The sequence below is a fragment of the Pieris brassicae genome, chromosome 10, assembly GCF_905147105.1.
Source record: "Pieris brassicae chromosome 10, ilPieBrab1.1, whole genome shotgun sequence".
NCBI classification, from domain to species: domain Eukaryota; kingdom Metazoa; phylum Arthropoda; class Insecta; order Lepidoptera; family Pieridae; genus Pieris; species Pieris brassicae.
In genome coordinates, this window is record NC_059674.1 from 8,126,800 (window position 1) to 8,143,715 (window position 16,916).

Sequence of the window (16,916 nt, forward strand, 5' to 3'; positions counted from 1 at the left end):
AGAATGGTTTCATAGGAGAGCCCGATAATAAATACTTGGTAATTGCTGGCCTTTACAAAGTTGAATGTAGTCGAATTAATGTAGCAGTGTCTCCATCCTTAAAATATTGTCATATTCCTGACGGGGCTGTAATTTGCAGAGCAGATGTGGTGCTGAGTTGTCCCGAATTGACGGTCATCATCCACCCTTGAAAGTAACTCTTAATTACAATTTCTACCAACCTGCGCAAACCCGTGAACCATCGAATATTACTGACATAACTGGATGGAACTTTAATAATGGATTTTTTTTGTCGTTATTTTATATTCTAAAAGACGTAGACTGGAGAGAATTACTTGCTATTGATGATGTTGATGATGGTGGAACATTTTAATAGCATTCTATATAACTCTTTTGATCAATGTTTTCCTAGAAAAAAGGACGAAGAACGAAAGTTAACAAACCAAAGGTTCTATCCTGTATATTTTAGTAATGAAATCATTGCTAAATTAAGAACTAAAGCGCAGCTCCAGTGGAAGTTTCTTAATGATAATAAAGCGTGTTTAGAATTAAACGTCTTAGGTCAATCATTAAGAACTACATTCGCAAAGCTAACATTAACTATTTACAAACCATCTCACCTATATCGCATATTTTTAGTATTATTTTATATTCAGGGGACTACCCAGCGTTATGGAAGATATCCCGCATGACCCCAGTTCCTAAAGTTATTGTGGAAGCAAAGTCGAAAACTACAGGCCTATCGCGATTCTGTGTACGCTGGCAAAGGTGTTTGAGGCCCTACACTCGTTAATGTTGCCAAAATACATTCCCGACATCACTCCTTCCCAGTATGCCTTTCTTCCACATAGATCACTTAATACTAATCTAATGACAATAGATTAGTATTAGGCCGTAGGTGGAGTATAGAACTAGATAAGCTTCTAAAATAACAGTAATAACTAAAGAGAGAAGGCATTAACGTGAAATACTTAAGTGCGAAACAGAGTATCAGTTTTTCTCGCTCTAATTGCGTATCGGGTTTTATTTGTATGTCACTAAGCCCTTGGTGGCAAACAAGTTTTCACCGCTTACTGATAAATTCGTGAAACCCAAGTCAAACTTAAAAAAAATATTTTAAGACTTTATCCTTATAAGAGGTGTATTTAAAATGTCAGTTATGTTGAATTGTTGCATAATTGCCTGTAAAAGCCGTAGTGAATGTAAAGAACCAAACATAACCTTTTATCGGTAAGTAGCTTATTTTGTCACGACTCAGTAACTTTGTGAAAAATTATTCATTCGAATGTGTATTTTGGTCAATAAATTGCTTAAATCTTCAATGAATTAAAACTGTAAATACGATCATTCTAAACATATTTTAAGTGCTAACCGACTAAATTGCGAATCATGTTACCTACGTCAGATAATTGTCACACTTTTGTAAATAGTTGGATTAGAATTCGTTGGGGCTATCAGTACTTGAATAAATTTTCCACTTTTTTTCAGATAATAAATGGACTGAGCGTACGGGTAGACTAAACTGGCATCCAACTCAAAACGCACGGATATGCTTAAGACACTTTGAAATAAGTTGTTTTCAAAAGAAAAAATATACAACCACTTGCGATACCTACACTTTGTATACACGTAAGTAGTTAACTCTTGCAATATTAGTAAAAATGAAACACAACTGCTGTTCTGTTTTAACAATAACACTAACTTTTTCCCCAAAAAATGAAATATGAATAGCGCCAAATTATCACGGCCCCCAGTTCCTGGCCGCATCACTATTCCTGTTCACGGTAGCGTATATATGTAACGATGGGGCAGGCGGGGTGTGGGAAAAATACCCGGGCTACAGATGGCTACCATAAAAACCTGACCTTGGCTACGTACAGATGACCTGGTGAAGGCTGGTGGCGGTGGCTAGTTCAGGAGAGCGGATGACGAGTGAAATGGTGCGCTTTCCAGGAGGCCTACGTTCAGCAGTGGATGGATACAGGTTGACTATGATGATGGTAACTAACTTATGTACTAGTCTGGCTAACAAAAAACTGAACCCAGAGTTTTTTGTAGCGGCCACTGGTTCACATGTTGCCATGGAATTCATATTACTTTCCTCTTGGATGTTTATCTATATAATGTATTTATTATAGGATAAATAGTATCGTTGAAGTAAGTATCCCATATCTCCAACTTTAAAACTTATCTTGAGGCTACTAGGCTAGGCTAGGCTGAACTAGATCTGTGTAATTTGCCCCAATATATATATTTATTTATTTATTTGATCATAGGAGGCGGTATTACCTAGTCTATTTTTATTTGCCGACGACGTTAAGGTTTTTAAAGTGGTTAAAGCTAGCAATGACTGTCTGTGTATGCAACTTGATTTGGATAAACTGCTGCATTGGAGTGAATTAAATAAACTCCAGTTTAACTATGACAAATGTGAAGTGATGACCTTTAGTGCCTCTCCAAATAAAATACTCTGCGACCATAGAATAGGATCTGTAGTTATTAGCCGCGTAGGCGAAGTCCGCGACTTGGGTGTTTTGTTTGTTCCCGATCTTTCATTTGCGGAGCACGTTCGGACGATTACGGATGCTGCATTTAGGAGATTGTGGTTTGTCCTGCGAAATTCAGTTGGTCTGTCGGACACTGCCACTAGGGTGCTATATTCATCATCAGTAAGGCCAATTCTTGAAACCAGCTGCGTCATATGGTCCCCTTATGAAACGTATTGTTACGAGCTAAGGGGTCGGATAGAAAATGCCGTAGATTTATTCAAGGGTTTATTTCTTGGTAAATCAATGAGGAATTTATGGGCACAAATTAACCGCAGAGATGCACTAATTACACACACAAAACAATCACTAATTACTTCACTTATGCACACTTTACACTGTAATTTATCACTTGTATTCACTTTGTTCGCACTTTATCGCTTCGGTGTTTTGCTCTTGTTATCGCATTCCAAACTAAAGGCGACTAGTCGCGTTTCGGCTCGCTTATATATCCCTGGGAATAATTCTAAACAATATTCGAGAACTTTCTAGGCGGGCTTGCTACTGAGTAGCGATTGCACAATTCTAGAACGTCCGCACTCTTTGTCTCTTTCGCACGTTGCTCCGTCCTTGTCGTACGGCGTTCTAGAGTGCTCGTCTAGTTTCGAGAAAGTTCTGATCTTCTCTCTCTCTCTCTCGTATCATTTCGTCCTTGTCTCACACCTAGAAAGTTCGGTCTAGAATATTCCTTCATCAAAGGGGTATAACTAGGCCTGAAAACGCCTGAAAACGGGTCTCCTGAAAACTGCACCACTCGACTACACATGTTCTGAAACTGACTGAAAAAATGTTTCAGCTTCCTGAAAACTAGGGTAACATTATGGAAATTACAATTAACTAATATGTGATTGAGCCTCTCCTGAAACGGTCAGAAATCATATTTCAGCCTGCTGAAAAGTTCTCTAACTATTGGAAAAATCTAGAAACATTGTAGTCGACCCGTCTTCGTAACAGTATTATAGAGATATGATTGAAAGAAAGAATCCTTAGAAATTTTTATTAAAGAAGGTACAATTTCCTTACCTCTACCCTACTAAGTTCTTGATGGGGGTTTTAGCGTACAATTCATTAGAACTTCGTACAGATTTAGCTATAATCACAGTTGGTTTAAGCGTATTTAAAAACGAGAAGGAAAGCGCATACTTGCTGGAAGAGATCATGAGACTGTACGTTCCGGACAATTATTACCGCTGCCGGAAACATAACCATTTTGCTGTGCGTTCGGCTCGCACTGTCCAGCGTCAACAAGCTCCCATTCCTCGGTTACTCTCGCTGCTTAATGGGTTTCTCGACTCTTCACCGAAGAGCGACCTATGGGGGCGCGAAGCATATGGGGGTAATATACTGCGATTTTTAGCTTTACTGCCAATTTTTCTAAATAGCTTAATTGTAGTTTATTTTAGTTTTATGGTATTTTAGTTAGAATTTGGGCATGTATGGGCTGTAAATAAATCAATCTATAAAGTACATTTTGTCAATAGAATGAATGATCAGCAACAGATGCACGATACATGGGATTTTGATACGAGTCAGCTACAAGCATCGGTTTGCTTCAATCCTCAAAGATTCAGGTTGTATGTACAAATAAAACCGAGATTCATATTGAATTGAATAACAATCGTCCATAGCGGCAGTCTGAACATGAACGAGAAAAGGTGGAAATATGTGCTAGATGCTGGTATAGGGAAAGAATCTGTTTCGGAGTACGCTAGTCGCCTGTAATTTTGCTAGTTCGAAAGAAGGATGGATCAATGCGAGTGTGTGTTGATTATCATATGCTGAATTCGGTGACTATCAAGAAAAGGTACCCTTTGCCCATCACTGAAGATAGATGAATTAGCACGTGTTTCATGTCAGGCTTGTTTTATTACTCTCGATCATACTGGATAGTACCAGGTACCGATTTCGGATGGTAAGCCATAACTCATCGAAGTAATGTCGTAATCTGACTTGAAATAATATTTTATTTAGGAAATTCGAATGTTTATTATCTAGTTAATTGCAGTAACATTGTGACTTTATTTGTCTATAATCAATAATTGTAAACCGAGGAAGACAAAGGGACGCATATTACATAGTCTAGACATAATAAAAGGCATGTTTAGAGAAATTAAAAGTTATTGTTAATTCGTTTTTTTGAACACGTTACTATTATTTTGCCCCGGCTGATTTGATAGAAAAGCTAGATGTCCCTTGGGACACTTATTAGCATAGTGTCCTTTTGTCCCGCATTTGAAGCACGTGACTTCTTCGAGAGGCTTATGCATCATTCGCTGCATTCTGTGTAGAGTTTGTTGTGAATCTTCTTCTCCCACTTGTTTCAAATAACCTAATGCCCTGTACCTGGCTTCTTCTTGTTTCTGAGCAACTTCTCTTTGCTGAAATAATCCTAAGCGTTGATAACACGGAAATACACAAAAATACTACACGACTATGACATACTCTACATTCTACATAAATAAATAAAAAATATACTAGGGCGTCCCCACGTATAAGCATCTGAACATCTTACAATTAAAGTATTTCACTACACTTACATCTGGAGGAAGTTTATGACAAGTGGAAGCTTTATGGCCAACTTCTGAACAGTAATGACAAACTGGGAGTCGTTTTGTGTCTTTAGTCTGCTCGGGAGGTGCTGGCAACTCAAATCGCGGATGCATGTACTTGCAGCTTGCACCGTCAGGGCATAATCCAGTTAAATAGTTCGTACAAAGGACACGCCTAACATGCCGGTGGCGACAATGTGGCCCGTGTCTACAAAAACCTCTATCGTACCTGAAATGTGAGGTATAAAAATTAATAACAAAAATAACATCAGTTTTTTTTCTCAGAACAAGCCAGACCTCAATGCAAGTATAAGCGGTTTAGAGACTGTCCACAAAGAGAGCCTGCCCGTTGCCCTTCTAATTATTCAAATGTACATTTTGCTGGTTTTTGTAAAGCAAAAAAGAGTTGAATAAATAAAATACTACTGCAGTCCTGATACCTCTCTCGTTTCATCTACGTTCATCATATTCACCATACACGCTCGTCGGTTATAGGCCCTATTAACTTGTAGCTACTGGATTTGGTTCACCATCCACGGATGCTTCGTATGTTCTAACCGCTTCTCATTCATCCGTTTTACATGGCTAAACCACGTAAGTCCCTTTCGTATCATTGTCCTCTTCAAACCCACATTGCTCACACTCTTACTCACTACTACTTATCGTATCACGCAGTCTTATACCACACATTTATTCTACTTTCATTCTTTCTCTGTCACATCAAACATGGTAAATAAAAAACGTACATTGACGTAGAGATAAGCACTCCCCGTGTATTTGGAGGCTCCTCATGCCGAACATTAGAAATATCTTGGTTACACATAACTCCATATCATCCTTAAACTTTCCAGCCGGAGTAAACACAGCCTAATTACACGATTTTAGCTACGTTTCAAAAGATCTCTTATTTGATCACTCCATCTATCAGAACGACTTACACCTTTTACATCTTTCAAAAACCATTCATTTTGTTATTCCTATTTTCACCTTCCTTCTCTTATTACTCAAAGCGATTTTAATAACTGTTACCAGCTCCTGTATTTCCTTCACAGATGACGCAAGTATCATTTGCACACTATTTTTCATATATTTCTGATATTTGAGCATGAAAAAGTTAATCTGCCAAGGAGAGGTAACAAAACAGCTGCAGTAAAACTAGGATACAAATTTTACACTACAGCCGTAATTCAAAATTGTAAATTAAAATAAAGAAGCCGTCGTATTTTGATTTTCATAGAAACAGCATAATGCGCAGTGCATAGGGGCGTAAAGCAACAAGATCTTATCCTATATAACTAGTCTGGCCATAAGTTCTGTTACAAATAAAAAAGCATTTTTTTCAACTTTTTAATTATTTTGAATTAGAAACACTTAATATACGTGTACGTATTTTAAAAAAAATCTTTTTATTTTGCGCCATTTCACATATTTTTTCGTGTTCATTTTAATTACAATATGGAATGGGGTGTTAAAGCCAACAGGATTGCAGTAATCGCCTTGCACAAAGTAAGTATGGAGCCGTCGGTCATATTCCAGACATTTCAAAAGCTTGGTATCAGCCGTATGTTCGTATATCGTACTATCAACAAATACAACAACACTGAGGGCTTTTAGAACTACAAAGACTGTTATGCTGTTAATGCTAGAATTCATCGTAAGCGAAACCCCAGTAGAAGGCAAAAAAAATATCGGGAGAAATGAAGATTCCCGCTAGGACTCTGTCGCGTATTATAAAACAAGACCTGAAGCTCGGTGCTTATACGATATGTAGCCAAGTTCACATTACAAGGATGGTCATGTTCGCTCAAATGTCATTGTTTGTGGCAGCGTCCATGCGTCGGGTTGTGTCTCTCCCTAAAATATGGCGAGGGGGCCGATTGCTGGCCATGCGTCATACTTGTGAACGGGTGCTACTTGTGGTGACTGGTCGTACTTGAATTTGTGTATGCGGTGATATTAGTTATTTCCACTACGTATTTGCATGTTGTTCCCTCGAGAATGTAAGTGCGTGCTCCTATTTCACCATGCCTCCTGCCGATAGAGGACAAATCTTTGTTTTTAATTTATTTTATTATTAATACATACTAATTAATAATTACTTAAGATGCCACACCATGGAGAGACAAGGGAACCTCACCAAAAGAACTCAAAAGGCCTATAAACTTCTTCAAACAAATAGAATTTGGATCAAACAAAGACTTCTGTAATGCACTGCTAAATATTCCACAAGTGTTGACCTCGCAAAGACATCTCACTAGAAAACACTAGTGCAATACTGGCAACACCTCAACTACATTATTTCGATGGATATTATGGATGCTTGGGGCTTAGTCGAGATGCCCCAAAAATGCCTCAAAATTTGTATGAGAATGACACTTCAAACTGAAACAAATTTAATATTTGGCTGAGAGACCTTTTCAGTAGTATGATTTGAATAAGTATACTAATAATCTAAAATTATAGGCCAACAAGTCATTTGGAAAGACTGTATAGGCTATTCTCTGGGATTATAGATACTGCAGTAAGTATGGTAATTAAAGCAAGCTGACATGGGAACAGGCAGGCTTCAGAAAGGGGTGCTTTTCTTTGAACCATAACATATATGGCGCACGACATTTCACCCGCCAAGTCGAGCAAAAAAGCAGCATGGCCATGTATCATCATTTTCTTGAAGAACTTCAGGCCTTATAATTTTGTTATCTACCCTCTATAACTTTATTGTGGATAAAATTAGCTGAAATTAAGAATTATAACTGGTCAAAGTTGCTTAATTTTGCCCCTCACACACTGACCGGCCGATCATCAAAACTCTAAGACACTTCTAGCACATATAGAAAATCAGATATGTATATTACAATTAGTGTAAAGTGTATAAATCAAGAAAAACATCTGATATCTTGCATTCATACGGTCTGGTTTTCACTGCATAAATTCACAACATATCGCAACAATGACTAATTATGCAATTTAAAGCAACTAAACCGTTATTCCCGCAGATAGAGGTACATTCTATTACCAGTCAGTAATCCTTTTTTTAAATTTACAAATCTATCCTAAAACCAAATTCATAGGCAAAGTTATTCAAACACTTTTTTATCACTATAATTAATATTTTATAAAATTATACAACTAAGTATATAGCACATATGCAAAGTATGTAGTTAATTTATGTTTTAACAATAAATTTGTATCTTTTCCAATAAATGTACGCATCCAGCTAAGAGAGTGGTTGGAGACTAAAGACAAACAATAGTGGTTAAAGTTCATAGTAATAGTTCAAGGTATGTAAATCATTTTTTCCCTTATAATATTTATAAAATTACTGCAAAAGTGCAACTTAGATGCACATCTAGCTTCACTCTCATTCAAGAATTTGTTGCAATAAAATAAAAAGTGCTATAAATGTATTTGTTTGTAAAAGCACAGTACCACATCATGTATTACCAAATAGTGTTAATGATGGCTAGACACTACAAAGTAATAAGTTTTAATGCTATCTACTTGTATCCCATAACAATTTTATTAATTGGATGCTATTATATACACCAAATTTTTTATGTTGTAAAGATATGAAATTAGTGTTACTTTGCAGTGGTAGTAATTTCTTCATGCTTTTGGCACCAAATTTTTAGGACATTTATTGTTATACCATATATATATGTTCTGGCCTACCAGACACATTTCTCCCATTAACACCAACTTTATATCACACAGCTGGGACATACAACAACCACTATTCAATCCTCAACATGTTTAACCGGATTTTCTGAATATGCTTAAGGAGTGTTAAGAACATCCATAACATTAAATCACCTGTATCATAAGCACACCTCACATTTGTACCCTTACTTTCACTCCATCCCCTAACAAAGCCAAATAAGGTTCTCCTTAGTTAAATGTATTTATTAATAGTTATTATTGAATTTTTCTTTTGGTAAATTTTTGAACCTATTTGTATGTCTATTATCTTTGGCTAAATATTTAGTATAATTGATTTTTATTAAATATAATTTTAATTAGCTGTAGGATTATAAAATAAATAAATACCAACTTTGCTGGTCCTAATAATTAAACTGTCTATATAGAACAAATCACTAGCTACAAAAATTAACCTTATATAGTATCTTTATGCCCTTTAATTTACTAATAAATAATTAATTAATACATTCTCTAGGTAATAAATTTATCGGTTATTGATAATGATTTCTTTAAAGAAATTATCATTTTTATACCTACTTCTATTCTATTCAAACTTCTTCAACAAAATTCTTTTGATATTTCAATAATTTTGCATGTGAAAAATAAAGTGCAGGTTATAAAAAACAAAACAAATGTTAGAAACTTACCAAGGACAGTCTTTGATTTTGCTTTCTGGGTCAATGTGAAGAAATGGACACTCCTTATTATGACAAGCATTAAATCTAGCATAAAAGTAACATTCAGGCATTTTAGTCATATCATATTCATGTAAAAATTCGCACTGATCCCCCTTTTTACAAAGCCCTCGCAACCAATGTTTACACACCACAGTCCGATCGCCACGAACATGCCTATAAGGACACCGGGGTCCGTTATTACAACCTCCAGATTGTCCAAAAAACTCACAAACCGCCGCTGTAGACTCTGAAATAAATATTGTTTGTGTTGTTTGACTTTGAAACACTAATTGAATTGTCTACAAATGAATGTGGCAATTTTTATTTTTGACAAAATCTTGATGTTTAATAGCGAAATTCCTTATAACTTACTATCCATTCCTGGAAATGGCAATGGCAATGCTCCATACTGCTGTTCGAGAGCATAATCAATATCAAATTTAATATGATCAACATTAGCTACTATAACTTCCATGGTTAGCTACGATAACTTTTTAATGGTGTCAACTTAAAATTATGTGTTTTTCCTGTTTCGGTTTCATTAAAGAATTAGGCACAATTTTCTCTCTTCTATTCCCTCTATGGCCGGTTTCGTTAGAAAAGACTAGATAATGACGTAGGTTATAGCACTCAATGCACAGCTTACTTATTGGTTAGAACAAGCCTCAGAGTAAGTACCTATAGACTTTATTTAAATCCAAACAATGGTCGCACAGCAATAGCTTTTTGCAGTGTTGGCAAAATGTTCCCCATATTGGGTAAAATTATTATCAATTTCCTTTCTTTGTGAAAATCTATGGGAGAGGCCTTTGTCCAGTGGATTTCTGTTGGCAGATATGACGATGATGATTCTCCATGGATTACGATTACAAGTAAGAAAATAATACATCGCGAAAAACTAAGACAAAGATAGGTGGGACAAATTTGTGCTTTTCTTATGAGGAAGTCTTAAGAAAAGCACAAGCACAAGTCTGTGACTGGGCAATGTGGAATTATACAGAAAAGGTTAAAATTACATGAAATGTGCGATGAAAAGAAATATAACACTAGTGTGGAATTTAGGGACTGTGCTAGGTTTCAATTTGAATTTCAAAACAGATTGAAAAATGGCAAAATCACAATATTTTTAGCTCAAATGTAGAAAGTGCATGGATAAAAGGAAAGCTTTGGAGCAAAGTTTTAGAAAAGATAATGCAAGACCAACTTTCTTTACATTTTAATAGAAATGGGAAGGCTGGAAGCTTCGAGAGCGGTGCTTTGTGCCACACCCGATCGAAGGCTTTCGCTATGTGTCATCATGTCCAAACTAACCGCTAGCGCCTCTTTGGACTCAATTGCCTGTGCCCATCTGTGTCAGGTATACAAGAAGTTCACCAGCCAAACGACCACGACGAAAGCCGTACTGATAATCGCTAATCAGCTAGTGGTCCTCTACATACCTCAAGAGCTGGCCATTAATAATGGAAAAATATAAATGGTGACTTTCACCGGTATAGTACCAACCAGGCTTCAGAAAATAAACCACTCCTTATATGGAATATGTATTCGTTTTTCCAACAAACTCCCAAGCGAAATTATAGAATCATCAGTAAATGATTTCAAAGCTCTCGTTAAATGCAAATTAATCAATGCTTTTATGAATATGACAAACATTTAAATTATTCTTATCCTTGGGATTGATTTGCTCCAGTTCAAACAATTTGAATAACACAAATCTTAGCGATTAAAAAGAGTGGCGGAGAATTTCTTGTTCTTGACTTCGGAACTGCAAATTTAGAATAAATTTAATATATTTTCTGTTGACGTTCAAAGTATACTCGTCTACCTATATGAATAAAGTTATTTTAACTGTAAATTAAAAACTGTGCAAGTTGATCCCCCCCCCCACTCTGCTTTTTACCAAGCGTGGAAAACATACCGTCATTTGATATGCCCTACTGCTACATGTGGCCTTGTAGTACCGGAAACCCCTATAAAGATATAAAATATTAAACTAAAAGTATCAAGACCACTCAGTCCAACTTACCGGTCAACTATACCACACGCTTTAAAATCAAAGATTGAGTTACGTTACATATTTACACCTTCTTATTCCTAAATGTTAAAAACAATATTATATATACCTTTAGAGCTAAATCCCCTATTTAAATATATTCTTTGAAAGCTGGTTCCTAGACTGTGCCAATACTTTAGTTTTTACACGATTTCATATCTATGCTGTAGTTCTTATTCTTTGAAACGATACCATCATTACAATTTACAACAAATAACAACTATAATCTATATAAGATCACAATTCATAATAAATTAATTGGTCTAAAGGTCTAGATACCAGGCCATAAACTCCATAACAAATTAACAATTATATAGCCTTGTTATATTTCTGTCTTTAAATTGTATATTTGTAATTGGTACTGATTTGTACAGTAAAAAATGTCAGCATCTGATCTTAAACATGCGTTACGAAAGTTTGAATATCCTGCCTGTGCCAAAGAAGCGCTCATCAAAATGGGTATATTATCATCATTTATAATATTTTTTCGTATAATTAAATTTTAGTATGTAATTTCGTATCATTTCAGAACAACTTCTGATAGGACGTTCCGCACCCTCTAGTAAACAGCAAGACATAGCCATGGATATAACTTCAGAATTTATTTTTTGTGAAGTAGACCGTCGCGGTGGCCGTCGTGGAAATGGTCTCAATCCTTTACAGGAGCTTCAACTTATTGATATACTTAGTGAATACATATCAGATTGTAATAATGAAACTACAAAGAACACAATATTTTTATCACTTTTTGGCAGCATGGAAAGTCAAAGAAAATTAAAGATTCTTAATATCCTAGCAAGTATGGCTGTATCAGCTTCTTGTACACCAGTAAGCGATGACATACCTAAATGCTTTACAATTTACTTTCTGTATATAACAAAAAAAATTTAAACTTTTCATATATTCTAGGTTTTGCTGGCTTTAGGTGTATGGCTTCAACAAATGGGCTGTTCATCACCACAATCACTGAAATTGGCTCAAAGTGTTATACAAGATCATTTTTACCTGAATACAAGTAATCAGAATTGTTTAAAATCATTAGCAACAACCGCACCTCAGTTTGTATCAAACTTTATTACAGCAGTTACAGACTTGTATATGTGTGATAGTCAAGGTGCTAGTAAAATGCCACCAAAGAATTTACTAGAAGTTATTACATCATGGGTGAGGTCTTAAAAATATAAAATTCTTGATGCTAATATGTTGTAGTAGTGCGGACTCAACCTCCACTCATAGATGCTCATTTGGTCTGTTATGTGTACGACAGATTAATACTGAGGAAAGTGCTGTCTTTGACCTAACATAGTATTGGCCATGTTATTGTTAGGTTTTACAAGCCATTTGCCAGAAAGTAATTTATTTAGGGCTACATTATACTATTTTTACAATCAAATGAGCATGGGGCACAACTAGTTAATTGATATGTAAGGTGGTTAATGCATAATATATATATTTTCAAATGTAAAATCCCAGTTTTTTTGAATAAACAAGTGTTATTTTCTAGGTGTACTCTAACCCAACATTGTGTATGTCAGCTCAGTTGAACCCCGCAGCCCTGCCAGTTGGTGCTATTCCCATGGCAGTTGTCACACCACTGGCAGGTTTAATACAATGGTGTGCTCTCGCTTCTCTCTATGTACAGGATAGTAAGTAAAACAGTAGGCATTGGCTAATTCTCTGATTATCTGTGTGTATTTAAGTCACTACTTAATAATCAATACAATATCTAATGATATAGGAAAATGTGTGGAAACACTTTAGACAGTCTTGTGAAAGCTATGACAGTTACATTGACATATGACATTAAAGACTAATGACAGATAAAGCATTGTTTTCTTCTCAGCAAACACTGTGGAAGAAGAGCCACCTATAAAGAAGATAAAAATAGAATGGGAAACACATGGTATATTAGTTATATATCTAAAATATTTGTTAAGTTAATCTATAATTTGCTATAGTATAGTTTTTGTTTTAGTAAAACCAATAACAACTAATTATATTAAAGAATCTGAACTATACACAAAATTACATCTAGCCGTTCTGAATAGCTTGCGAGCAGGTAAAAGATCTCATCTGCCCACAGCATCTGTTAATGCACAACATTTAGTATCTTTGACACCAATGGTTCAGTCATATGCACACCAACTTGTGAAAAGAGGCTTAAAATTACAGAATGACAAAAAATTGCAGGTCAGTATATTAACATCTATGTTTATATCATTAATAAAAACTATAGTGGTATTTAGTATTGCTGAAATTAGTGAAGACACAATATTAAAATTATGACAATTATTAGAAAAAAATTTGTCAGATGTATACTTTGATGTAGTGATCCTTCACTAAAGCTCAACATCTCATTTGTGTATTTTCACTCTTAAAAGCATCTGTCAAATTATTTTTTGAAAACCTCATTAGTAATATTAACAGTTAACTTGTGACTAATGTGCTTATTCTTATGGAACAAGATTGCTCATACTCATTATTTTTAAATATCAGATATATTGTATTCTCGTGTCTGCCTTCCAGTGAAAAGCTACAAGTATATAATTTTTACATAATTTTAGGATTGCTTGGATAGACTCGGGCAAGCAGTCCAAGTGGCTTTAGCAAATAACTGTGTGTATGGGAACATAAGTAATCTCTTAGCTTCCTTAGACACACTTCCTGAAAATAAACTACTCCAAATAATCATCAGGAAACATCAATGTGTTTAAAAAAAATGTATAAGTAATTTGAATTAACAAACAACAATAATGGGTGCAGAATTTAGTAAATCCAAACTTAATGCAATCCTATATAAAAGAAGCAGATCAAACAAGGTGATATATTTATTGATGTTTTATTATACTGGTAAGCAATTAAAATGGCTTAAATCTTCTACTTTGTTTTATTTGTGCAATCTTCTTTTTATCTTCATCAAACTTCTGTCTTAATGAAACAATGTGTTCCATTTTAGACTCTCTTATTTGAAATGTGTAGAAATTGGTTAGTTCTTTCTTTTTCTTACTTTTTTTCTCTTTAGACATTATTTTATTTTCAACTTTTTCAGTTCGAGCAAAGCTTTGAATCTTACTTCTCTTGGTAACTGTAATCCAACCTTCATCATCTTCTTGCTCCAATTGCTTTTCCTTCTCTATTTCTTTCTTAATTTTCTCATCACACCTTTTCATAAATACCTCAATTCTATTTTTAAGTTCCATAGGCTTAATAACTTTTTCATTATACTCGTGTATAAACTTATTTATTCCTAGAAAAATATGTTTATCTAAGTTCATTGGTTGTAGCTCCTTTAATTTTAAAGCATTCTGCAAAGAAGCGACTTTTTTAAATACTAAGTAACAAACTCTGAAAGAAGACTTACATGAGCCCAATGTAAATTTTTCAGTATTGGAATTAATTGTGTTAGGTTTTTCTGAAAAGTGGACAGATTGAATAGAGCCAGCTTCTTTGAAAGCATTGGTAATGCTTTGTTCATCAACATATGGTGGTACATTGACAATAAATAGTGTACGACCCGAAGGTTTGTCTGCTGTATGATCTCTCACTAAATGTTCCTTTATATATATCATGTGAGGATTTGTAGATCCGTCAGTTATCCTAAGTTGTATGGCTGTAAAATATGATAACTAGTAAGATTTGAAGACTTGATTAACATTAAGAAAACAAAGAATATAATATTAAATACCTCTGAAATCAAAGCTGAACTGAGTTTTCATAGCTGTAGCCAAATTGTTTAAGAATTATGAGTTACTCCTATAGTAGTAGATAAAATTTAAATTAATTTAAAAGTAATTCAGCATTGAGACAAGTGCACTAAATAACAAAATATAGGTTATAATATACAGTATGCGTCCAAAAACTAAATACTTTTTTTTTGATCTGGTAACGAAATATAAATGAACGTCAGTGTAACCAGGCCATAAAATTTTACTCATAGATTCAGTCGCGTTAGTTTTTCAGCCTTGTGGTCGGTGCGCTAATTTTGTCATTATTGCGAGTACTATAATTATGTAAGCTACTATTCTTTTTAAAGGTATCTATATTTGTCCGCACGTACAAAATATTCTCAAAAATGCATTGACTTGCAAAAGTCAAAATATGTAATTCCTTAAACTACCTTCGGACTGAATCCTGTGAGAACAACCCACAGATAGCTCTTATAGCCCGCTTTTTCACTAAAAATATCGATTGAATGTCAGCTGCATTACCCCACAAAATAACACCATATGACATGATGCTATGAAAACAGGTGAAATAAACGAGCTTTGCTGTATTCTTGTGATTTTGAAAAATTTTCAATGGGAACTATCCATTGTATTTCTACTACATACAAGTTGTTGTTTCATAATAAAAAAATCAGATTTAACTAAAATTTTGCAGATTGTTTAAGAACGAAGAATCCTTCTAATTTATTGAGAAACCTACATTACAGACTATATGTAAATGCACTCACACAATATTTTTAAAGTTCATATTTAAAATTACCTCTCTAAATGAGTGTACAATAAAATTTGGTTCTAGTGGGAACATTCTGTAGGAGTTAGCATCACTGTCTATATCCTATCGGATTATCATAGAGTACATTGTAATGTATAATATTATAAAGACTATTATGTATGCACGAAATATAATAATGAGCAATATAATAACATAGTAGAAAACAGAGAAGGCACTCTCGATTAGAATTTGCTGGTTGAAGCATGCCCTCCTAATTTCAATTATTTTTATTACAATGTTCTCATCGATCAAAATTATCGTATTCGTCAGGAAATGGGATAAAATATGTTGCAAAGATAGTTAAATCGTGAAAGCTTCTGTTTTTTAGATAATAAAAAATCCTAATTAATTGTTCGACATATACTTCAGGTACCATGTACGATAGTAGTGTACCACCATACAATGCATGTAGGTATTAAATTAATTTGACGTACCCTAATCATACAGAGACTAAAAATAATTTTCTAACAACGGACACGCGCACAGTAAATACTTTACGATTCCAGTAATGTGTTCTACGTATGTATCGTTAACGATTGAACGAATCGAAAGATCTTCAAATTCACTTCAATTTCTTGAAAATTATTCGTTATTAGTCAATGGTCGTGGCAATCTGATCCGACAATGCTGTAACATTTGCGAAAAAACAGACACTAATAAAAATGCTAAGGTATTCATTGAAAGAGTGATAAAAGAGACTAATAGAGAGATAAAGTATAGGAAGAACAAGCAGGATTTAGAAAGAGAATGGGGTGCTTGGATTAGGTATTTTCTTACGATGCATTGTCGAATTGTGAGAAGTTAAAATTTGTGATAGCAAACTTACATTGCTACAATTACTGTTCAAGTTTCTGAAATATTCTAACTAATTTACACATAATAGTGTTAATCGAAG

The 16,916-nt window shown here is 34.6% G+C and overlaps 3 protein-coding genes and 1 long non-coding RNA gene across 5 annotated transcripts; 2 read left to right on the plus strand and 2 right to left on the minus strand.

Annotated features, from left to right (window-relative positions):
* The first annotated feature begins 864 nt into the window (after positions 1–864).
* Positions 865–5,534, plus strand: LOC123715342. Of its 2 annotated transcripts, XR_006754418.1 has the most exons (4): positions 865–1,230; positions 1,489–1,629; positions 1,881–2,000; positions 5,381–5,534. It is a non-coding gene; the product is annotated as an uncharacterized LOC123715342 (long non-coding RNA). The 2 variants fall into 2 exon arrangements; XR_006754419.1 differs by lacking the exon at positions 865–1,230 and having other exon boundaries at positions 1,446–1,629.
* LOC123715341 (cleavage and polyadenylation specificity factor subunit 4) lies at positions 3,519–10,092 on the minus strand. Its single transcript, XM_045670312.1, has 4 exons — positions 9,844–10,092; positions 9,442–9,718; positions 5,084–5,324; positions 3,519–4,924 (listed from the first exon to the last, which is right to left on the minus strand). Exons 1-4 carry the CDS (start codon positions 9,944–9,946, stop codon positions 4,670–4,672), a joined length of 876 nt encoding a protein of 291 aa, XP_045526268.1. The 5' UTR covers positions 9,947–10,092; the 3' UTR covers positions 3,519–4,669.
* Positions 10,093–11,719: 1,627 nt separating this feature from the next.
* LOC123715435 (uncharacterized protein C7orf26) lies at positions 11,720–14,401 on the plus strand. Its single transcript, XM_045670433.1, has 7 exons — positions 11,720–11,983; positions 12,054–12,352; positions 12,434–12,688; positions 13,029–13,170; positions 13,368–13,427; positions 13,500–13,714; positions 14,089–14,401. The coding sequence occupies exons 1-7, from the start codon at positions 11,905–11,907 to the stop codon at positions 14,236–14,238; spliced, it is 1,200 nt and encodes a 399-aa protein (XP_045526389.1). The 5' UTR covers positions 11,720–11,904; the 3' UTR covers positions 14,239–14,401.
* LOC123715436 (ribosomal RNA-processing protein 7 homolog A) lies at positions 14,348–15,387 on the minus strand. Its single transcript, XM_045670434.1, has 2 exons — positions 15,210–15,387; positions 14,348–15,134 (listed from the first exon to the last, which is right to left on the minus strand). The coding sequence occupies exons 1-2, from the start codon at positions 15,238–15,240 to the stop codon at positions 14,383–14,385; spliced, it is 783 nt and encodes a 260-aa protein (XP_045526390.1). The 5' UTR covers positions 15,241–15,387; the 3' UTR covers positions 14,348–14,382.
* Positions 15,388–16,916: the final 1,529 nt, after the last annotated feature.